This window comes from Musca vetustissima, unplaced genomic scaffold, assembly GCF_032173495.1.
Source record: "Musca vetustissima isolate MV318-11 ecotype Yass unplaced genomic scaffold, APGP_CSIRO_Mvet_v1 utg1735, whole genome shotgun sequence".
Classification (NCBI taxonomy): domain Eukaryota; kingdom Metazoa; phylum Arthropoda; class Insecta; order Diptera; family Muscidae; genus Musca; species Musca vetustissima.
The window spans coordinates 149,196-172,082 of record NW_026887582.1 but is presented as its reverse complement, the minus strand read 5'-3'; the positions used below and the strand labels follow the sequence as shown (position 1 = coordinate 172,082).

Sequence of the window (22,887 nt, the reverse complement as noted above, 5' to 3'; positions counted from 1 at the left end):
TAAATATAACTGACACTATATTGGACAGAGGAGAGAAAGACTAAAATGATGCTACGGAAATAGAATGGGAAACTAGAAAAAACCATTGGGAATGCTATCATTGTGAATGTGTGGGTACCCTCGGAGCCTAAAAACCAAACAAAAGATGTATTTTCTCAACGGGAAAAAAAGGAAGGGAAAACAATTTTCTATAAAAAAAAAATCAGTCTTAAACCCTTCAATAGGTAGCAACAATCTAGGAATGGTTGAAAGGCCCGAATTGTGTTTTAAAAATAAAATTATCTTTCGTCATCACAATCAATTTGATAACCTAAACACAAACATGAAAAATGAATGTGTTGATTTAAATTGACTTTGTTAAATCGGAATATATTGAAAATGTTTTTTTTTTTTTTAATAAAAAGTGTAGCAATTCAATATAGAACGGACTCATTTAAATGTTACTTATAATCAGTTTAAATAGGTTTATACAACTGTTGCAATGTATCACACATTGATTTAAAACACTTTGCCTAAAAGTATACATCACACATTGGAATGGTATAATATAAAACGAATATATTGCAGTAAAAGATTTTTCTGCTTTATATTTCTCAAAAACGAGAACTGCGGGTGGAATATCAGACAAAAAAAATAATTGGACAAATTTTACGTTATCACATTCTGTAGTGTATGCTTTATTAAACAAGATCATTAAAAAAACATAAATTTTAAACATTAAAATTGAAAAAGCATTAAATCCTAATTATGCAGGAAGCTATGTTAATGTCGTCAAGGTGGAAATACATTCATAACTCCGAATCTAGGCCGATGTCTTTCAAATGGAGCATAAATCCCTCGTATAAAGAAATAGGCAGTATTTGACAGATATGTTGTTCGTCTTCTAATTGGTTTGGGGTCTTTCGAATATTATAACTACAGCAGCAAAGACTGCAATCACAAGGTATGATCTCCTTCACTTCTGATAGGATAAAACTCTCTCCTTAGAATACATCTAATTAAATTTCAACTTGCACGAAAAAGTTTATTTTCTTTTAATGTGATTCTCAATATTATCATTTCTAAAAACAAAACTTGTTTCATTTAAATATGACCCTCAAAATTCTGAAGAAAACAAAAAAAAATATCAATTTACTACACATTGTTGAGACAAAAATAATTTCTAATAATGATTTGTTTTTGTCATTTCACACAAATTTTATTTTGAGAATGAGCAACAAAATAAATGACACATCGCGAGATGTGCATGGAGGAAATAAGTGCCTAATTTCGAAATAATATTTTTAGCGACAATTGCCGCCGCCACAACTTATAATTAACAGCTATGACAAGTTTCGAATGTGTGTTTATGTTTACGGAAATGAAATGAAAGAAAAGAGAAAAAACAAGTAAATATGGAAGTAATAATAAACATTTAGATATTTATGAGAATAACAAGTCAAGTGGCATTTCTATATTCTACACCAAAAACTAGGCATTACACATTGGTAAAAACACGAAAACATTGGTTATTGCGTATATAGCCGGTAATGAACAGGAAAACTTATGGCTATATCGAGTTTGGTAGTTCATTGCAAGCATAACGTTTTTCTAATACAGCTGTCGCACACGACAAGTGCGTTTTAAGCTCGGAATTGTAGCTTGTCATTGTGGTCAGCATGTGATTTCCAATAATATCAGTTTTGATACTGTCTATTTATTTATCTAAAATATTTTTCTGAGTGAAATAACAATAATAGATTCACATTTTCTCTTGATGAGTCGTAACTTTTCAGACACCTTGTTCATTTTTAATATTTCTTTTAATTTTTTTTCTTTATTCTTTTGGAAGATTTGTTGATGATTTCTCTTTCTCACAAAAAGAAACAAATCTAACTAAAATAAAACCATTTTGTTTTCAAACATTTCCTTATGGTTTATAATTGATCTAACTAAAAAAGTTGGTGCTGTTGTTTATGAGAACAGCATTATGAGGGGAGCAGAGAAAAAACCAAAACAAAACACCAATGTTCCCCATATTCAATTTTCATTTTTTGCTAATTAGGTTGTTTTTTGTTTGTTTTTGGTTTATGGCAAGTAGAAATAACATGGATCGTTTAACAGACAAGTGGAAGATCTGACGCACTTAAATATAAATAAAAACATTATGAGTCAAATCTTCCACTAAGAAAAACATCGGGGATTATTATCATTCTAATAATAGCCAACAAAATTTCATTGATTTATATTTTTATATGAGGGAAATATGACACATCTTCCACGCTGAATTAAAAAAGGTTAAGATTTCACACTTCATATTAACAACATCGACGTCACAGAGAAATAAAACGTGCTCGCTTTAAAGGCAAGTTTGGCTCATGGCATTTATTTCTTTTGAAATTGAATACTTCAGCATGAAACCTGTTTTCACATGAAATCTGAAGCGTATGAATTCATTCATATTGGTGGCGTTTAGAATATTACCACATCGTTTATATGTAGTCGATTTTAACGTGAACATTAAACGGCACTAAAAATAACAAAAATTAGAAAAATTTATTCCTAAACTTTTTTTATAAATAACGAATACAATATATTCTGGGTGAAGTTGCATGAACAACTTAAAAATGTTTACCGGATGAATTGGCTGAAAAGCATGAATGGACTTTTTATTAATTTTAACTTTGTTTTACATTCATCTTCTACTCATCTTCGATTCATAATTAAATACAATATTTCAAAATCGCAGTAAACCTCCCTCGATATTCCATTTAATTTTTTAACGTGTATAAGTGAGTAAATACAGAATAACAATTCATGTAAAAGTTGTTACCACCATCCACCCATTCGTTGTTCGCGAGTAATTAAAATTGTATGAAAAATAACATCATGACTATTTTCCATGTTAAATGAACATAAACACAACAGTGGACAGTAAGATAAATACATTTATTTTTTGGTTATAAACCGAAGCATATTTGGAATCAAAAACTATGAGAACTCAACCCCAACATAAGAAAATAAATTTTTAACAGCAATATTCAAAATGGTGTCACCTTCACGATTAAAAACCTTTCATGGGCCCTCTTAAAATCTCTGAAGATTTCTCCTGTATTTGCAATTGTATTATATTCCTGTATCCTGCGAACGATTTTGAAACAAACGTACACATATTTTTTTAAAAGTTACAACAATACAAGCACACATGTAATAATGACATAAAATTAATTAATTGTGAAATGTACGTGGTGGACAGGCTTAGTGTCAAACTGACGCGAATGATATGAATGGTGGTGGTCACAACACTTGTACACACATCTGGCGACATAATACGACTCTGGTCATTGTAGGTACGTTGCCTTTCCGAATGAAATATTAGTTGTGGCCAAGTATTTTCGGTAAAACAAAAAAAAAAACAACAGCAACATATACTTAAACATAATTAATCATGTCACTTTTCAAGCAGACGACAGACAAATCTACATACATATCTACATAATATGTAGATAGGCCTTTGGGTTATTTATACACTGAAGAAATGTTATCTTTATGTTAATGGGCATTAAATGTACAATAATTTGTCTTACAGCTCATTATTTTAGAATGAAAGGAAAAATTAAGGTTATACAGGTTATAGCCAATTGTACCATTACTTTCATTTACGGAATAGAAATTCCATTATTCTTTAGTAAAAAGTGTTTATTTAGAATCAATAGAAAATCTACATATATAATTATTGGTTGATTGTTGAAAATAGACAACAAAGTAATGCTTAAATCAGCCCTGCTTAGCAAATATCCGATATCCCAACTTTACCTAGTCGGCAAACCCATTATAAAACAATAAGTTATTCGATTTTTAGAACAATGTTAATCATTGGGTTGGGCTCGTATCAACACTTGATTGATATATTGCAGTTAGCATTTATATCGAAATAATTTGGAAAATACATATGCGAATTTTGTAAGGCCAATGCAGAGGTAAGTGTGCCTCAAATAAAGAAACAATGGACGGGTGCAAAATAACAAACACCATGTAAGGGGGAGAGGCGGAGAACAAGACCAAAATACAGCCGAATAATGAATGGTGGTTGCGGTGTTTTTTTCTTGGTAGGAGTTATTAAGTTTTTGTCTAAAAAAGAGAGAGAGAGAGAGAGAGAGAGAGAGGTAAAATGAGCGCAAATAGTGGCAGAGCGAAGTAGGAAAATATTTGTGATATTAATGAAATATTTACATTTTTTGGCAAACAATAGGCTCTTGATTCTAAGAATTTTTACTTGTATTCAAAGCATATGGGAAAAAATTAGCTGTAAATGAAGTGATGAAAATATTCATTAATTTTTTCTGTGTAATGGTTTATGTTTACTCTATTTATGAGGATTTAACAAATTGTTACAGCTTTTCTCACAGTATACATAAACTCAAATGGACCCAAAGGCACTCTTTAAAATTGTCGGCAACACTGATTCAGCAAACATTGACCTTGTTCCGTACACATGGGCAGGATAATAACAGCTTTTATGTATTTGTTGTTGGTTTTTGTTTTAATGAGAGGTGCTATTTTATGCTGATGATAAGGACAGTAATATTTTAATGATGCTGAGGAGACTGTTTCGCCGCTGATGATAACTTCAAATTACAAAACCTTACTGGTTTAAGCTTTTATTACAAAATTATAAATTATTATCATCATAATCGGTAGGCACACAGGGCAGACAGACGGATGATGATGCATAGCTTATAAAACACCACAGCGACCATGGACAACATAAACCATTATTCATTTCACAATTCGCACAGACACACACATCGAGAGGCACTCATATACACGTACATATGCCAATATCTGCCCGCCCAATCGGCATCTCCTGTTTTAAGAGGTCTATATTTAAACAAATCACTTTGAATGAATCTTTCCCGTTGTTTTATCGCTTTTTGAGAGGGTGAGATAGGTAAGTGCTCTAGTCTGTGGTCGTTATGCCAGTACTGGGGTATGGACAGATGAACCTATCCTCCCTTTTCAAAATGTATGTTTAAATTGATTTTATTTGCCATACGGCCAGCCGCATAATAAACTGCTATGTATAGACATGTCTATGGACGACTGTGTTTCGGAAATGTATAGTAATGTTTTCGTATTCGTTTATTTCTGCTTCGTTGTGTAGCGCCATAATCGATAAATTGGTAACATGTGCATTAAATGCTTGAATTCTTTTTCATTCAGACATTTTCAATCAATTTTTTAATTTTGGCATAAAATGTTTAATGAACTCTTGTACAGAGTTCAGGCAAAATGTTCTAAAAATGTACACTCGAATTAAATAAAAGTGTGATTTGTGATGAAATGGTATGGTGAGTTTTGGAATATTTTTGAAAGAGGAAATGTGCCGATTTATAATAATCACGAACTTTTTGCAATGACTAAGAACCAGATATTAGATGTAATACTGTGATTCTTATGAGTACAAAATTAAGAGAAGGCAATGATTTTGTTTCGATTTTCGAATTCAATTTAAGATTCGGTAAGTTCACCTTAAGTACTATATTTAAGCCAATATTGTCAAACATCACATTAGTCTTAGCAACTAAAGCACTTATCTTGCAAATTAGATAATTGTGATTTAAAGAAATATTATCTTACACATTTGAATTGTTCTACAGCTTCCCAATAAATTAATACGGCTAATAACAGTAGGGAATATAGCAGATAAACATTTTGATTGGCATAAAGCGTAGCATTAAATATTTATTATAATATACGTCGTCGGTGTGCCTGTGCTTGCCCATCGAGTAGTTACGACGAATCATTTCGAGTAAACCATCTTCATTTATTTATTTATTCAGGCAGTGTAGCTCCTTTGAGGGTATGTTCATGTATTCTGAGAAAGCCATTAAATGATTATATAATCATTAATCTAAGTACGTGATATCTAATTATAGAAAGTAGTCATACTTGGAGATGGGAGTGAAACGATGACAGAGGCAATGTCACATAATTATAGCAAGCAGAAAATGATGGGATGGGTCAGATAGGTATTGCAATCATGAGATAAGCATTACATAAATAAATGACATACATATAATATACATTCCAATAACTGAGTTAGGAAATCGAAATTGTATATTCTTAGAGATAAGGTATTTCAACGAATACATGTTTTAATTGAAAATTATTTATTAATTCCAAAAAAAAATATTATTTTTATTTATTTCTAAATTACTGTGTTTTAATGTCTGTGTTTATGGAGGGAGGTATTAAAAGGATTGAATCGAAAAATTCCATATCTGGATTTAAAAATTTATAAGCTTAAAATAACAAACTTCGACATATTGTGGAGGAACCAGACGTGATGGATGGAGATTCGGCAAAAATAATACGATGTACAAATTTGGGTTAAATCGGACACTGATATTATATTAATTAATCTATCGATCAAACAATTTCAGATTAATGCTCATTGGAAAGGTGTCACTTCGCAGTAAAAAAATTATTTTGCTGTTTTTTGTTTGGTGCATTCAGTTGTGAGTTACAGGGTGTTAAAAATGGAAGTGAACAAAGAGAAAATTCGGCACATTTTACAGTTTTTCTTTGACAAAAGCGAAAATGTAAGCCAAACGGCTAAAACTGTGAATGGTGTTTATGGTTCCTATACGGCAACAACCCATTATTTTAGTTTCGTAGATTCCGTTCAGGAATTTTTGATGTTAAAGATGCACCTTGCACAGGTAGGTCGGTCGTCGAAAATGTCGATAAAATCGGAGAAATTATCAAAATGTTACTACTGCCAATATGCCGGTCAAATGTGGGCAGTCGTAATATCGCCCAGGAGCTAAAAATCGACCGTAAAACTGTTTGAAGACATCTACAATTGATCAGAATTGGCCAACAGGAGAGGTGTTCTACCAGGACAACGCTAGGCAACACACATCTGCAGTGACACGCCAGAACTTTGGGAGATTGGACTGGAAGTTTTAATGGGTCCGCCATACAGTCCGGACTAGGCACCAAGCGTTTATAATCATTTTCTTGCATTGCAAAATTTCTTTAATGATAAAAAAATTGGTCTCTAGGGAGGATTGTGAAAATCGACTACTAGAGTTTTTTTTTTCAAATAGAGAGCAGGACTTCTATGAGAGAGGCATTATAAAGTTACATTTAATATGGCAACAAATCATACAACAAACCGGTGCATATAACTTCATAACCTTGTAACTACTAATTCTAGGGAAACTGAACAACTTATTACTATTCTGTATCGAGACTACAATGTGTGTGAACTTTGAAGATCTCTACAACTAATTTCGAATGCAATTTGTGAAATTCAATAATCGTCTGAATACTAACAATACTGAGGACTGACACATTTATATATACATTCCATCAAATCGCATTATTGTACAAACGATATTGGTGCTCATATCAATTCTGTTCAAATTAGCAATAAATCATTGGACATTACAAATAACATCCAATTATAAATGGGCAATTATAGACATGTAGACAAATAAATAATCTTTCATAGACACACTGCAAACGTCACTCACACACATATACACACAACACGTGTATGTGTGTTTGTATGTGTGTAATTGTTAAAACCATCGAGAAATGGTTGGAATTTTTAATTAAAAACGAAGTGAAAATGTTATTACCGGCATTTGAAAATGCATTACAACAAATAGAATGGACAAGTGACCGCAACAAACGACAGACACATCATCAGTCGTCAAACATTACAGACAACAGACTGATGCAACAAACGAGAGTTGGCTGTTACTTTTTATTTTTTGTTATTCAGCTAGCCAGGTAACTGAGTACAGTTCACATTGACAAACTCGTGCCACAGTCACAGCCAATACCAATCAAATGAGTCATCATCTCTCGAGTGACAGTAAGCCAAGTGACATTAAATCGAAATACAAATGACCATGAAAATAATACATACAATACAGATTCGAATTATGAAAGCATTAGACATTGGCTGGTGTTGGATGATATTATAGAGCAATTATACAATTAAGTGCGATTGCTAAATAAAAATTGAAATAATAAATGATTCTCATAAATCGGATTTAAATTTCTCCAACAATATATAAAATTGGGCATTTTCTCGTATTCTATTCCAAAATGCATCATTCGAGGCTTAACTGTATATACAAACATTGTTTTAAAAATACTCAAACATTGGTAATGACACAAGTAAATATTATTTCAGCGGCGATGACATTAAAAAGGGATTTTTTATGAATAGTCAACCATAAATTTAATTGTTAGCACATGCAAAGTACTCCCGCCCCCTCCCTCCCAGTCGTATGCACAAATACAAGCAATACCAAGCCCAAAACGTAAAATTGAATGCAAAATGTATTGGTTATGATGAAGAATAACCTTGAATCATCAGCTCGATGATATTTAGTTAACTGACAGGCAATATTGTTTTTTTTTTATTTTGATTTTGTGATTTCACGATACAATTTGTTTTCCTTTTCTCGTATTCTACACAAATACAATCGAGTAATGTTTTGTTGTGTTTTTTTTTTCACTTCCAAATAATAGAAATTAATCTGCGCAGTACTGGCGATGATGGGCGGTTTAAGTTTAAATATGCGATTTTCGTTTAAAATACAAATTTGAGCAGTTTTGAATCGATGCTTTAATGCATTTTATGATACTGGAGGTGGACATGAGTGGAACATTGTCGTTTGATTCAACACACCAATCGTTTGTCAGTCGTCTGAATTTGTGTGAGACAAATGAAAGAAGAGGAGATGAGGGAATATTTGTTTTTTTTTTTTTTTTTTTTTGGACCCGCCAACAAAACGTTGCTGAAATTTTAACTGACACGACATCCATTATTTTCAATTGAATTTAATTCGTTTTGAGGAATACTAATGACACAATGCCATCCCGTCAACATCATCGCCATCATCTTGTACCGCTTCGATGTTGTTTTATGTGGCACATGGTGGCATGATTGTGTTGTATTATGTTGTGAATTAGCTTGAACGTCATCTCAAATAAAATTAAGAATAATAGGTATGTTTTATACCACAAAATATAATTGTTTCCTATGAAAAAAATTAAAATCTAAGAAATTGTAATGATAAATCTTCGTTTTATCGAGTGTATAAATTTCGAATTTGAAGAATATGAACATCATGGTCCTATCTTCGCCATACAATTCAAAATATGTCAGTTGCAATTCTGAAGCATTAATTTCAAATCGTTAAACTAGAAATTACATTTTAATAAGTTGGATTTACAATTCCAACAATTCACGAATTATAAACGCATTGTGATGAATTATGTTTGTAATATTGGATTTATAATTACAATTTTTTCTTCATTAATATATTTTTGGGAACTTTGTATTTTTATTCTACAGAACAGAGTCTTCTTCTTCTGCTTGTAGACAGGGATTTGAATTTATGTTACGCTTTTTTATATACTTATTTGACAACAGTATAGCATTTTATCTCTACTTACCAATTAATTGATCTTTGTTCTCGGCAACATTTCCCGGCTGATTACAATGCAAAATATCCGAAAGTGACAACGACGAAGCGATCAGCTGACGCTTCTCTTCGAAATTTAAATAATCCATGGAATTGCTGCGTTGTGGAGTTACCGTTATTGTCACAGACTTTTGCATCTTTGCCACCACACACAACTGCTGTTGTTGTTGATGCTGATCATCTTCTGGGATCTTCCGATTCATGTGGCACGGTCGAGTTCGAGGATAAGACCAACGAATTATTATTCGGATTGACGTCCGTAACATTGACGTTGTTCGATGACGGCTGAAAATGATTGATGTATTGGAATGGTGAATTCTGCGCTATGGCTGCTGAATATGATGGTGGGGGATTTAGGGGAGATGTTGCTTTGACAGCGCCACCACCACCACCTCCGCCATACGGATGATGGTCATTGGCATTGATAGCAGCCACCAAAGAGGCTAAGTTGTTGCGGCTATTATTGATGAGGTGTGACGCTTGGGAGGTGGGTGGTGATTGGGAAAGTTGTTGATGTTGTTGCTGGAATTTATGCTGTTGCTGCAACTGGGCCAGCAACTGTTGTTGCTGCTGTTGGTATTGCGGTGGTGGCAAGAATTGCTGCTGTTGCTGCTGCTCATGGCCGCCTTGTTGAGCAAAATTGGTTGCCGCATTTAATTTATTGCTGCGCATAGACATAGTGCAGCAGGGGAGGTTATCTTTGGGTGGGAGTGAGAATGACGTTATGTCTCACTCCCTCACACTCGCAGACACGAGACACACGCACACAAATAAAAATTAACGAGTAATTTGGGGTGTAAATTATTTAATTAGCGTTGTAGTCAGTCGTCGTTGTCTACGATTGTCTGGATTGTTTTTCAGCGACAGTCTGCGTGTTTGTTTTCAATTAAAGCGACCGGGCCGCAATCGACATTCACTAACACGTCTACAGTTGATCAGATACACACACATACAGAACACGCAAACAATTTCAATTAATTCTCGCGGAATTTGTTACGAATTACGCACACTTGTCGCTGATAAGAAATATCAACAACACCGCCAACACCAGGCGTACGTCCGCTGGAAGTCAGGTGGCTTTGAAGTGGTTATCTGCTTGCTACTGCTCTCATCTGTGGCCCTTGATTATTTGACGGCATTTCACTATCTGAGTTTGACCAGCTGATGTTTCACAAATCGACCGACCGAACGACTCACCGGTAGTTGAATAGGTAGGTGAATTTAGTTTGACTGTTCACTGCCACCGACACCGACGTGTATCAGCAGCAATGTGATACACTTTATGTCAATATTTGAAAAGGGTATTAAATGGAATTTTCTGCACTTGGCTTAATGGAATTTCTTTGGCGACACACAAAGTGTAAGGTGATTGGACGGACGTTGACTTTGTTTACTTTACATTGAAGATGATGATGACTGATAGATACTCGCACATTGACATTCTACGCGGTTTATTTTACATAAATATTACACGAATATATAGATATTTACGATCGTTATTTGTGCAACACTAAATGGCTAGATATGGCAGCTAGAACTGTGAAAGGTGGGGAGGGAGAAAGAATATACAAATCAAGTGTAAGTATTTCATAGAAAAGTTATACAAAAGTAGTGTGGACACCTTTCGAAATTCAAGCAAACACGCAAAGATTAGTTAATAAAAATAATATTGAAATAACGTTTACAACTGTAATCGCGATTTAAACACAATGCAATTTAAACACAATGCATTATTTGTTCGTAGATTACTCCTCTATTTCCGAATAACGGGGGAAAGATCACTCCAAAAGAAAATTAAATAAAAATAATAAAAAATGTTCTTTCAAATATAAAACAAACAAAAAATACTTTTCTATGCCGCCATTCTCATTTTAAACTAGTTGGAGAATATCAGCCGGCTTTGCGCGCAGATACATACTTTTAGCTTATGATGTATGCAGTATATATTTACTCCATTCATGCACAAAATCGTACGATAGCGGTGATGGCTAAACACGTATTATATTTTTTCTCATTTCGTCAGTCATTTTTGATGATGTTGTCACAGTAACGCTCTCACACACATATTCTCAATTTAGTTCTGTTCCACTCTGATTTACTCTGACACGTGTATCTCATATGGAATGTTTTACATAGTCTACAGACTCGGAGTCCATGTGCCAAGATAGAGCAAAAAATGTTAAAATTACGCATATAAAATATGTTGATGTACAATGTTTGAATTTAAATATGGTACCCTATTTGCAAGGTATTGCCTATTTTCTCTTAACACTTGCACATTTTTGATCGAATCATAATGTATATGCCTGCCTTTGCTATTTTAGCCTCGAAGAATTTGTAATTTTCCTCATCTTAGCGCATTGTCATTGAATATGGTCCTTCTTTAGAGGGAAGAAATATTTTGTAAAACATAAGGAATAAAAACCAAAAATGGTTTATTGCAGACGTTCTTTGCTTTAGCCTTCTCCACTGTCCAAGTAACCAGGAAGATGGAATGAAAAAGCTGTTCATTTCCTCCTTAAGCTGGTCGGAATAAATGCAGCTTTGCATATCTTGCAAGTTGTATTCCTGTTGCGATTGTTGCTGTTGTTATTAGGTTGCTGTCACATGTTGTTCATGAAAACCCAAACCGAACAAAACAACAAAACACGGAAGACAATAATAACAACAATTATAAGAGAACATACAGAACAAGACAATGTACAAGTACCCACTACAATGAGTGGGCAAAGACGAAAGAAAGCACTCAATTGTTCATTACGACTTCCCTTCAATTTATGCATCGTCTTTTGATTCTCATTCACAATGAATTGAAGGGTACCGGCTGTATAGTAATGTCTTTATCTTCCCCCTTCTCTGAACCACACAGTTCCCATATTTCCGATTGCTACCCTTTATTTGTGGGGGCCTTTCAAGTGGTTGTGTTGTGTTCTGTTCGGATATGATGTTTAGCATTTCTCAGCAACTGCAAGGAGAAGTGGGAACGGATTTTAGGATATTAAACAAATGTCTGACATTCTCCAATAAAGACCACAACTTTAAGGAGTTGTTTTTTTTTTAAATTCCTTGGAATGCCTCTCTCGTGGTCCTTAGTAATGAATGCATGTCATGTATATTTGTTAGGGTTGTCGATTTTGAAATTAGAGTTTGTTATTTAAACTAATTTGTATACAATGTGGAGTAATTGCACGAAATAATACTTATTTTAAATTTAAACAATTGTAAAGGTATTAATGTCTGTGAAAATAAGAAAGGGATTACTGATATTTCTATTTTTTTGCCACTTCCACCACCACCTCCGCTATACGAATTTTGGTCAACGGTATTGATGGTTGCCACTAAAGAAGCTATGTTGTTACGGCTATTATTGAGGAGATGTGAGGCTTGGGAGGTGGTTGATGATTGGGAAAGTTGTTGATGCTGTTGCTGCAACAATTTCTATTTATTATTTATGTTATATAATCGTTTCATCAAGATGAAATCTAAAGAAAGTTGACACAAATGTTAGTCTTTTATATTTACACAAACCAAACACGAACCAGTCAGGGTAAACATTTTCCTAAATTTATGGTCAATACTTTAAGTTGTACCTTTGTAGAGTTCTGCAAGCCGTATCAAATCCAAACATTCAAATCTAAAATATCAGCATCCGGATCGGCATTCCTAATTGAAAACGTTCTCCTCTCTTCTTCTCCTGCCACTCCCACATACTCTCTTAATTTCAATTTAAATAAAATGCCTGCATATGCTTTGTTGTTTTTTGCTTTGCTTTTATTCATTTATCGTCAATTCTATTCTCCTATTCAGTTCTGTTCTATTCAAGTACAATTTAAATTGCTGCTCTCAGGCATTGTAGTCGTTTGTTGTTGGTTTTTTATTTTTATTTCGTATGTCATTTTGAGTCTTCGGCAATGTTAACTTTGTCTTTGTCTTGGATGCTGTCACTTTGTGCAAAGGCATACTTGAGTCTATCTGTCGTTATGTCTGCCTGTCTCTCATGCCAGCAGTCAGTGGTGTGAGCGCTGCTCAATTGCCTCGATTTTCTTTGCCATAGACAGCCATTTGTTGTGCTAGGCTTTACTTATGTCGTTCTTCTTCGATCCATTTACGGGATTTTGGTTTTGCAATAAAAACCGAATAAGTGGTGGTGTAGGCGATCGACCGACAGACAGACAGCCCCAGTATGGTGATGGGGAAGATCGGGGGCAGGGGGTGGGAATCAAGTGTTGTGCAGCATATGAAACATTTAAGTTAATGATACTTCATATTAAATGTGTGTTAAATGTAATGTCAAAATAAAACAGAAAAGAAAAATACCAAGAGTGTGGGAGAGAGGAGTGATAATAATTCTCAATGACACTCAAGTCTTGTGGTTGTCTGGCACCTCATTTCTATGATTCGGTTTTGTTATCACAATCATCATCGCCGTATGGGGGGGAAAACGGGAAGCACTTAATTAATTTCAATTTAAGATGAATGTGGGGATTTGACGAAGAGAATAATTTCATATGAACTTCTTGGAAAAATGTTTGTAGTTTTTATAAGAAATATGGAAAATTGTAATACAAATTTTCAGTGAATAGGGTGATGGGTCAAGCACAGCTGACTATTGAAAATGTTAATTCATTGTTTACAAAATATTGTGAATTCAATTTTCCAAACCAAATTGTAAGATTTGTGACATAGGTACACTTTTGGTTATCTCATGCATGTAACGATGGTACTCATACATTACACAATATGTGGATAAGTCTAATTGATACCAAATCCAATTCAATGCTCATATTAAAAATAAGCGATCCTTCGAGTTCTCATTGGATTTATGTTTAGAAAACACATTGCAAAAATAAGTCATTGCTTATTGACTTGGTTGGAATTTGTCTTTTTTCGTTTCGATAGGCAAATACGTATCAAATTTACATAGCATTCCGCCTGAAGTATTTCAAATGTAAATAATCTGGATATGTCTTCAATTTAATAAAAAAAACTCAATGAATTATCCTTTGTATAACACAATCAAATGGTTTACGAAATATTCATTTTTGATGTAATTGTTCATAGTACCGTGTACTTATTCGGTTTATAAGCTTTTTTAGGCTTAAATCACCATAACTATTTATACGACAGTTGTGGGTCTCCCTGGTGGCAATGAATATAAATAATAGATGAAGGGGATGAGACTCCTTGAAATTAGTATTAATATTATTATAAATATTTAGGGTCAAAGCCAGACTTAATGTCAAAGCTGTCCACTAAATATATTATTATTTTATAATTGTACGAGGCAAGAACAGTGTCAAAGCACAAGTTCGCCTACGCACAGGTTTAATATTTTTTATAATATTTTATTTATTATTTGCCTCTCTAGGCTTTCAAAAAAATGCGCTGATGTTTGTTTAATTTTTGGTGATGTTTATTATTCCGCAAATAGTCATCGAATGAATCTTTTACAAGAATTGGTTATGCTTATATTAGGATTCTGAAGCAAACAAAGTTTTGTAACAAAGAGTAATTGAGAACAAATCTTGCAATGAGTGAACATAAAGTTTCCAATTATTCCAATAATGTTACATTTGAGTAAAATATGATCAATAACACTAATGTAAACAAGTATATGTCATATTAGGAAATTAATATAATTTTGTTAAGAATAATCATTAGTCAAATTATAAAACAGTGAAAACAACATAACGTATATAAGTGATAGTAATAATTATGTGAAATGCTTCGTTACAGGCTCCCCCTCTGCCACTGAAATAGTCCCGATGATGTGGCAGGATCTACTTTTTGTTTTGCCTTGGCCGAAGAATTCTCTTAGTTTCCGCATTTGTAGTTTGTACTTCTTCTTCAGACGGTGTATGTGTGTTAGTTGCTTGGAAATTTTTAGTGTGTTGATCAAAACTTGATGTTGTGTGTGTGTCATTTTTGTTGTTGATTCTTGCATCTATTGTTGCATTTGACTCCTTGATTGCTGTTTTAGGACGTCCACGTTTTCTCAAAGGATATATAGGTGTATCCGTGGATCCCTGATATGGAGTAAGATCTGATGCATGATATGTTCCTAAAGGAATGTCAGGATTATCTTCTGATGCAATCGTGAAACATGTTCCTTTTCTCTCTATTATTTTATAAGGTCCATCACGACGGGGTACAAATTTAGATGTTAAATTATCACCTTTGTTACTTAATATGTGTGTTGCTACCAGGACTTTATCTCCAATATTATATTTTATGTTTGGTATACGTTTTGCATCGGAGTATGATTGGTTTCGATCTTGAACCTTATCTTCATTTTCTTTCACGTTTCTCAAAATATCGGCTAACTTTCTCAAATGAGGAGTTATTTGAGGAATAAAGTTTTCAGAAACAATAATCGATTTTAAATCGTGGTGAGCTTCCATTGGACTTCTCAGCTCTCGACCAAAAGTAATATATGCAGCTGTATATCCTGTACTCTCACACTTTGCAGTATTCATAGCAAATCTAATCATAGGTAGATGTATATCCCACTTGGTGTGATCTTTCCCAACATACATAGCAAGTTGAGCTTTCAAATCTCGGTTTTTTCTTTCCACCGGATTTGCTTGAGGATGATATACAGGGGTAAAAGTTTGATCAATTCCCAAACAATACGTTAGTTTTTGCATTATTGCAGATATAAATTGACTTCCATTGTCAGTATGAATTCGCCTTGGAACACCATATCGCAAGATCAATTCATTTAAAATTAACATCGCACATTTTTCGGCAGTAGCTTCCCTTAATGCAAATAGTTCAATCCAACGACTACATATGTCTTCCATTACCAGTATCCATTGATATCCTTGCGAAGTCCTTGGAAGTGGTCCAACAAGGTCTATAGCAACAACTTCAAAGCGTTGATTACTTGAGACAGTGCGATATAGTCCTTGTGGTTTGAAATTTGTTGATTTATAGCGTTGACATTGATCACATTTTTTCACATAGTTGGCGATTTCTGCCCTCATGCCTTTCCAATAATAATGTGGAGAAATTCGGTTGATTGTTCTTTCAATGCCGTAATGTCCTGCTGTGGGATCGTCATGGAAACGCCATAATATTTTATTTCGCATCGATTTTGGTAGTACTAATTGACCATTTTCCGTATCTTGATCGGAACAATAGCGATATAAAATTCCATCTAGGAGAAAGAATCCTTTGCTGGTGTATCTGCAGACGTCCATACTATCATTTTCGAAAGCATTTATTATAGTTTTTATTTCTTCGTCTTCAAGCTGATAATTTCTAATTTCGGCAGCACCTTGTCGTGGAAAATCTATGTAAAACGAAAAACATTCACAGCATTCTTGGACGTGTGCTTCTTTGGAACAAGGTGGCCTGGATAGGGTGTCTGCTACGACGTTTTGTCGTCCTGGAGTATATCCAAATTTTATATTAAAATACTGCAGCTCTAATGCCCACCTCGCTAAACGACCTGTCGGAGTTTTAAGGCTAAAAAGCCACTTTAATGGTTGGTGATCAGTAAGGACAAATATTTCCGAACCCTCAATATATCCCCGGAACTTCTTTACTGCCCAAACAACGGCTAAGGCCTCTCTTTCTGTTGTTGAATAGTTCCTTTCTGCGGGTAGCAAAAGGCGACTTGCATACTCAATAGGGTGCTCCTTTTCTTTCTCCCCCTGGAGTAAAACAGCTCCGAGCGCATAATTACTTGCGTCCGTTTTCAAGATAAATGGTTCAGCTTCATTTATTTGTTGTAAGATTGGAGGTGTTGCAAGGAGATGTTTCAATTTATTAAATGTTTCATCTTCAACTTTAGTCCATTTCCATTGTGAGTTTTTCTTTGTAAGACTTGATAATGGTTTTGAAATTTCGGCAAAATTTGGTATAAAACGACGATACCACGAACATGTTTGTAAAAACGAAATCAACTGCTTTAAATTTTTAGGACATTCTCTTTGTAAGACAGCAGTTGTTTTTTCAGGATCAGGTTTTAATCCGTCTTTAGTTAAAATGTGACCTAAGTACTTTACTTGAGGTTTGCAAAACTTACACTTTTCTCTATTGAGGTGCAAGTTAAAAGATTTTATTCTTTCGAAACATTTTCTTAGATCACAAATATGTGACTTAAAATCTTTTGAGCATATTATGATGTCATCCAGATACGCTAGAATTGTTATTTGAGGAAGACCATTTCGAAATTTATCCACAAGCCTTTGAAAAGTTGCTGGAGCATTCTTTAATCCAAATGGCATCCTGTTAAATACGTATATACCAAAGGGTGTTGTAAATGCTGTTTTTATTTTATCTTTATCAGCCATTTTTATTTGCCAATATCCAGATTTTAAATCGATTGTTGACATAAATGATGATGCTTTTGCAGCATGCAACAAATCATCCATCCTTGGTAGAGGATACTTGTCTGTTGTAGTGATCGCATTTAATCGGCGATAGTCTACACAAACTCGAACTTCTCCGTTCTTTTTCGGTACCAATACTACAGGAAATGCCCATGGAGATTCTTCTTCTTTAATAATATTTTTCTCCAACATATCATCTATTTCTACCTTGAGTTTTTCTTTCATCTTTGGAGAAATGTGATATGGAGGACAAGAAATTGGTTTGTGGTCTCCTGTATCAATAAAATGTTCCACCTGTGGGATTGGCTTTGGATTATCCTCAAAAACATGCTTCATTTCTTCCAATAAGTTTTCTAATATCTTTCTTTGATCTTCATTTAAATTGTTAGCTTCATTTTCTCTTAATTTAAAATCAATAGCATTTAATTGAATCAACGACTGAAATTTATCAGTATTTTTATTATATTTTACGCGTTTTAATGGTGGAAATAAGTTTGATTCCGTAATTGTAGATGAATCTGGAGGAATACTTCCTTCAAAAATCTTGTTAATTCCACCTGGCGAATAATCATAAACTGTGGAAATATCTGAATTCTTCGGTGTAGATTTTCCATCTTGTGGTAATGTATTCGAATTCTCAAACCAACCCAGAAATTTATCTACCGAATTGTATTCCATTATGTTGGCTTGAGTGAGAGGTATTGATTTTACCAACATAGGTTCATTCATTTTGAATTCAAAATTTGTATTGGGGTCATCTTTAAAATGCCAATTCCTTTGGGCTAAATCCAGGACGATTCCAGCTTGTTCGAGGAAATCTATTCCCAATAAAGTTCTATTGCTTTTGGCCCAAGGCAAGCAAATGAAACGAATGCGTTTTAAACGCTTTCCAATAATGATCTTAACGATCGTTGAATAAACAACTTCTTCTCGGGGTATACCATCAGCCATAATTATTTCCGCTTTAACCTCTTGAAAATCGACTTCCATTGTTTTTAATTTCTGAAACAATGTATATCCTGCAACGCTTGTACGTGCGGCTGTGTCGAAGTAGGCTTCACCTTTAAGAGCATTAATATTTATATCCACTGTGGGTACATTTCTTCCAACTATATTGTTATTGACTGCATTAAAGTCTAGTTTATTTGGGCTATTCAATGGGTTGTTTTTATTGCAATTTGGGCAATTTGACCTATAGTAGCCGGCAGCACCGCAGCCATAACAATTTAATGTGGTTTCTTGAACTTTTGGCTGTTTTTTCCTGTCAGCCTCAAGCTTCTTATAGCACGATTCAGACGTGTGATTCTTTTTTCTGCAATATGAGCAGCGAAGTAAGGATTTATCAATATTTTCCGTATGATGACTTTTTGCATTCTTTATCTGGTCAGATTTTGGCCCCTTATTTTCCATGATTAGCATTTCTATTTCCCTGGCTTGTTGTAGCAAATCTTGAAAAGAAGTAACGTTATCTCTTGCTATCTTTTTTCTAATCGATATATTTATTTGGGAAAATATCATATTAAGCATCGTATTTTCTGATAATTTTTCAGATAATTGGGCAAATAAGCGTCTTTTCTTACAAACAAATGAATCAGTTGATTCATACGGCTTTTGTTTTTCTTGCCTAAGCTCTGCAAAAATTCTCCAATCGGGCTTATGGGGTGAAAAAGCTTTTCTTAACATATCTATCGCCATATCGAAGGTCTTTGCTTCACTTTTTACCCCTTGCCACCATGTAGAAGCATATCCCTCAAGCAATAAGGGAAAACTTGTTATAGCTAGGAAATCGGAAACATTTTGTGCGTCTTTGTACACTAAAATTGTGGCAATGAAATCATCAACCTTGCTTGAATTTCTTCCGCCATTAAAACGGGCACTACAATTGACGAACGTCGACTTCGGTTCCTGCCTAACAGTTAATCCTCCTAGTAGGTCCATAAATTGACCTTGTGTCAGGGTTATATTCACTGAACTATTTGGAACAGAGTTAGCACCAGATATCTGTGGTAAACTTCCAGAATCCTGAGGAGTAATTGGATTGTGTGCGGAATAGCTAAGAATATCATCCATATTTGGTAATGCGGAAGCAGATCTATTACTATGTGGAGAATTTACCTCAGAAGTATTAACGTGGTCTTCGGCAGAAGTACGGTTAACTACTGGGTTCTGAGCTACCTGCACATTTTGCGATGTTTTTGGTGTAAGACGTGGACTTCTACGCTTGTTTTTGCATAAAATATTTTTATGAAAATAATATCGAGACACACTGTGTTTAATGAGATCAGAGAGTTTCTTTTGGTAGAGAGTGTTTAAATATACTCCAATATTCTCAATTACCAGTGGTGAATATAAATTGGATTCAGGTACTCTTCTCTCAATACCCAATATAATTCTCTTTTTGGAAACACTCAATATTATTATGGAGAACAATTATTCTCTGTGATCGTATAAGAGAATGAATTATCACTCAATCTCTTTACATGCATTTACTTTGAAACAACCAAACATGCGTCGTATGCGATGATGTTACAACAACAACACACAACTGCTCCAAATGTGACAATCGATCACAGCAACAACAATAACACGCATTCGCAGCTCCAACTGTGACGATTGATCATAGCAACAACAATAACACACGTTCGCAGCTCCAACTGTGACGATTGATCACAGCAACCACTGTACCAAAGCAACAACAACAATGACACACTTTCGCAGATCGAGTGAGAATTTGTATTATCACAACAACAATTTGGTGGAAACAACGGCAATGCAGTCGGCAGCTCCAAACAGCGATGTTTATGACGTCTCTTTTAGGAATGTAGGGCAGTTTTGCAAATGTGCGCCTATATTGTTGGATTTTTTTTTGTACATATTCCGAATTTTTACTTGATTTTATTAAAATTTTTGTAGATTTTTATCGTTGGGCGCCATTGAAGGGGATGAGACTCCTTGAAATTAGTATTAATATTATTATAAATATTTAGGGTCAAAGCCAGACTTAATGTCAAAGCTGTCCACTAAATATAATATTATTTTATAATTGCACGAGGCAAGAACAGTGTCAAAGCACAAGTTCGCCTACGCACAGGTTTAATATTTTTTATAATTTTTTATTTATTATTTGCCTCTCTAGGCTTTTCAAAAAAATGCGCTGATGTTTGTTTAATTTTTGGTGATGTTTATTATTCCGCAAATAGTCATCGAATGCCTAGTTTACAAGAATTGGTTATGATTATATTAGAATTCGGAAGCAAACAAAGTTTTGTAACAAAGAGTAATTGAGAACAAATCTTGCAATGAGTGAACATAAACTTTCCAATTATTCCAATAATGTTACATTTGAGTAAAATATGATCAATAACACTAATGTTAACAAGTATAAGTCATATTGGGAAATTAATATAATTTTGTTAAGAATAATCATTAGTCAAATTATAAAATAGTGAAAACAACATAACGTATATAAGTAATAGTAATAATTATGTGAAATGCTTCGTTACAAGTTTTATATTCGATATTTACATCAGATTTAAAAATCATGTCGAATGAAGCAGTTGCTCTGTATGCTGATGATACTGCAATAATATCATCGGGAAAGGTATCAAATTCCATTATAAAGAGGATGAAGAAATCATTTGTGCATCTTGGTAAATACTTCGATAAATGGAAAATCAAAATAAATGAAGGAAAAATACAAGCTATTCTCTTTCCATTTAACAAATCCCGAAAGCGAATTCCAAATGCCACTTTATGCATTTCTGGATGTACTATAGAATTACAGAAGTCTATAAAATATCTTGGGATAACACTAGACAAATCATTGACCTTTAAAGAACATGTTTTAAATGCAGCTGAAAAGGCAACAAAATGTGGACGTGCTCTATTCCCTTTACTGAACAGGAAATCAATGTTAAATATAAAAAACAAATTACTCATATACAAAATGTGCTTAAGACCAATAATGACATACGGCTGTCAAATATGGTCAAGGATTTGTGCTAACACGTATATGAAAAAGCTTCAAGTAATTCAAAATAAACATCTAAAAGCGATATTTGGATTAAACATGCGATATTCAACCTCACAACTCCACAGACGGTTCAAAGAGGAAATGATTTCAACATTTATGGGAAATATCAATGAAAAATTTGGATCGCAAAGCAGAACATCTTCATTTAGATTAATACGAAATATTTACTAGTATTATTAAACTATTAAAAATCTGTTAACTATATATTAAACAATATATACATATTTTTTGTATTTGTATGGTTTTTCTCCTATCTTTTACCATAAATTGTAACCATCATTTAATGAAATAGTTTTTCCTTGAAACATAAAATACTTTTACTTGCTGCAATACTTAGTTATATCTCAAAACTTGAAAAATTCATAAAAATGTTTAAATTATTTTTAAATGTAGTATGATAGATGATATTTAATAAAAAAACCTATAATTAAAATGTTTCCAATTTGTGCTTAATCCAAAATTATATAGTGTCGCTAAACTAATGTTTATTTATTTTACCTATAAAAAGATTCGCTGAAAACGTAGCGGGTCTATGCTAGGTTTAGTTATATTTAACTTGAAGTAATTTACAAACGAAAAACTAGAGCTTTTCAATTACTATTCTGTTTCGCCAAAAAAAGAAAATAGAAATGACACACCGGGGCCAAAAATTGTCAAAACCAAGTAAGAGTAAGAGAATTGATGGAAAACACTCCAATTAAAATAAATATTGATACGTCAAGTATACTTATCTCTACATAGTCTTTTCCCTACAAAGGTTCAAATCTGATAATTGTTTGCAGACTTATTTCACCTTATTTTTGGAAAATAAGGTGAAATAATTTTTATTTATTTCTCTTTCGAGATGAGCTACTTGATCGAAGTTGCAATGATATTCCTAGTTTTTTGCTTGGATGTAATCTGCTGATTTTCATCGAATAACGTATAATATAATATAACGATATTATACATGCTCTATGGGGTGTGAGGAGTGTTTCTGTGTAATTTATTTCCGATAGGTATATCCTCATATAACTTTGCC

The 22,887-nt window shown here is 33.7% G+C and overlaps 3 protein-coding genes across 3 annotated transcripts in view; 1 reads left to right on the top strand and 2 right to left on the bottom strand.

Annotated features, from left to right (window-relative positions):
• The window catches only part of LOC133335172 (phosphatase and actin regulator 4-like), a 35,467-nt gene extending 25,803 nt beyond the window's left edge, over nucleotides 1–9,664 (bottom strand). Inside the window, exon 1 of the mRNA XM_061543476.1 lies at nucleotides 9,466–9,664. Within this exon, the coding sequence (XP_061399460.1) occupies nucleotides 9,466–9,631 (166 nt within the window). The 5' untranslated portion in view covers nucleotides 9,632–9,664. The remainder of the gene's footprint in view (nucleotides 1–9,465) is intronic.
• Nucleotides 1–22,667, bottom strand: part of LOC133335151 (laminin subunit alpha) — a 607,777-nt gene extending 585,110 nt beyond the window's left edge. The window contains exon 1 of the mRNA XM_061543454.1: nucleotides 22,651–22,667. The gene's annotated coding sequence lies outside the window, so the exon portion shown is untranslated. The remainder of the gene's footprint in view (nucleotides 1–22,650) is intronic.
• Nucleotides 1–22,887, top strand: part of LOC133335168 (uncharacterized) — a 400,201-nt gene that overhangs the window by 277,105 nt on the left and 100,209 nt on the right. The gene's annotated exons all lie outside the window — the stretch shown is intronic.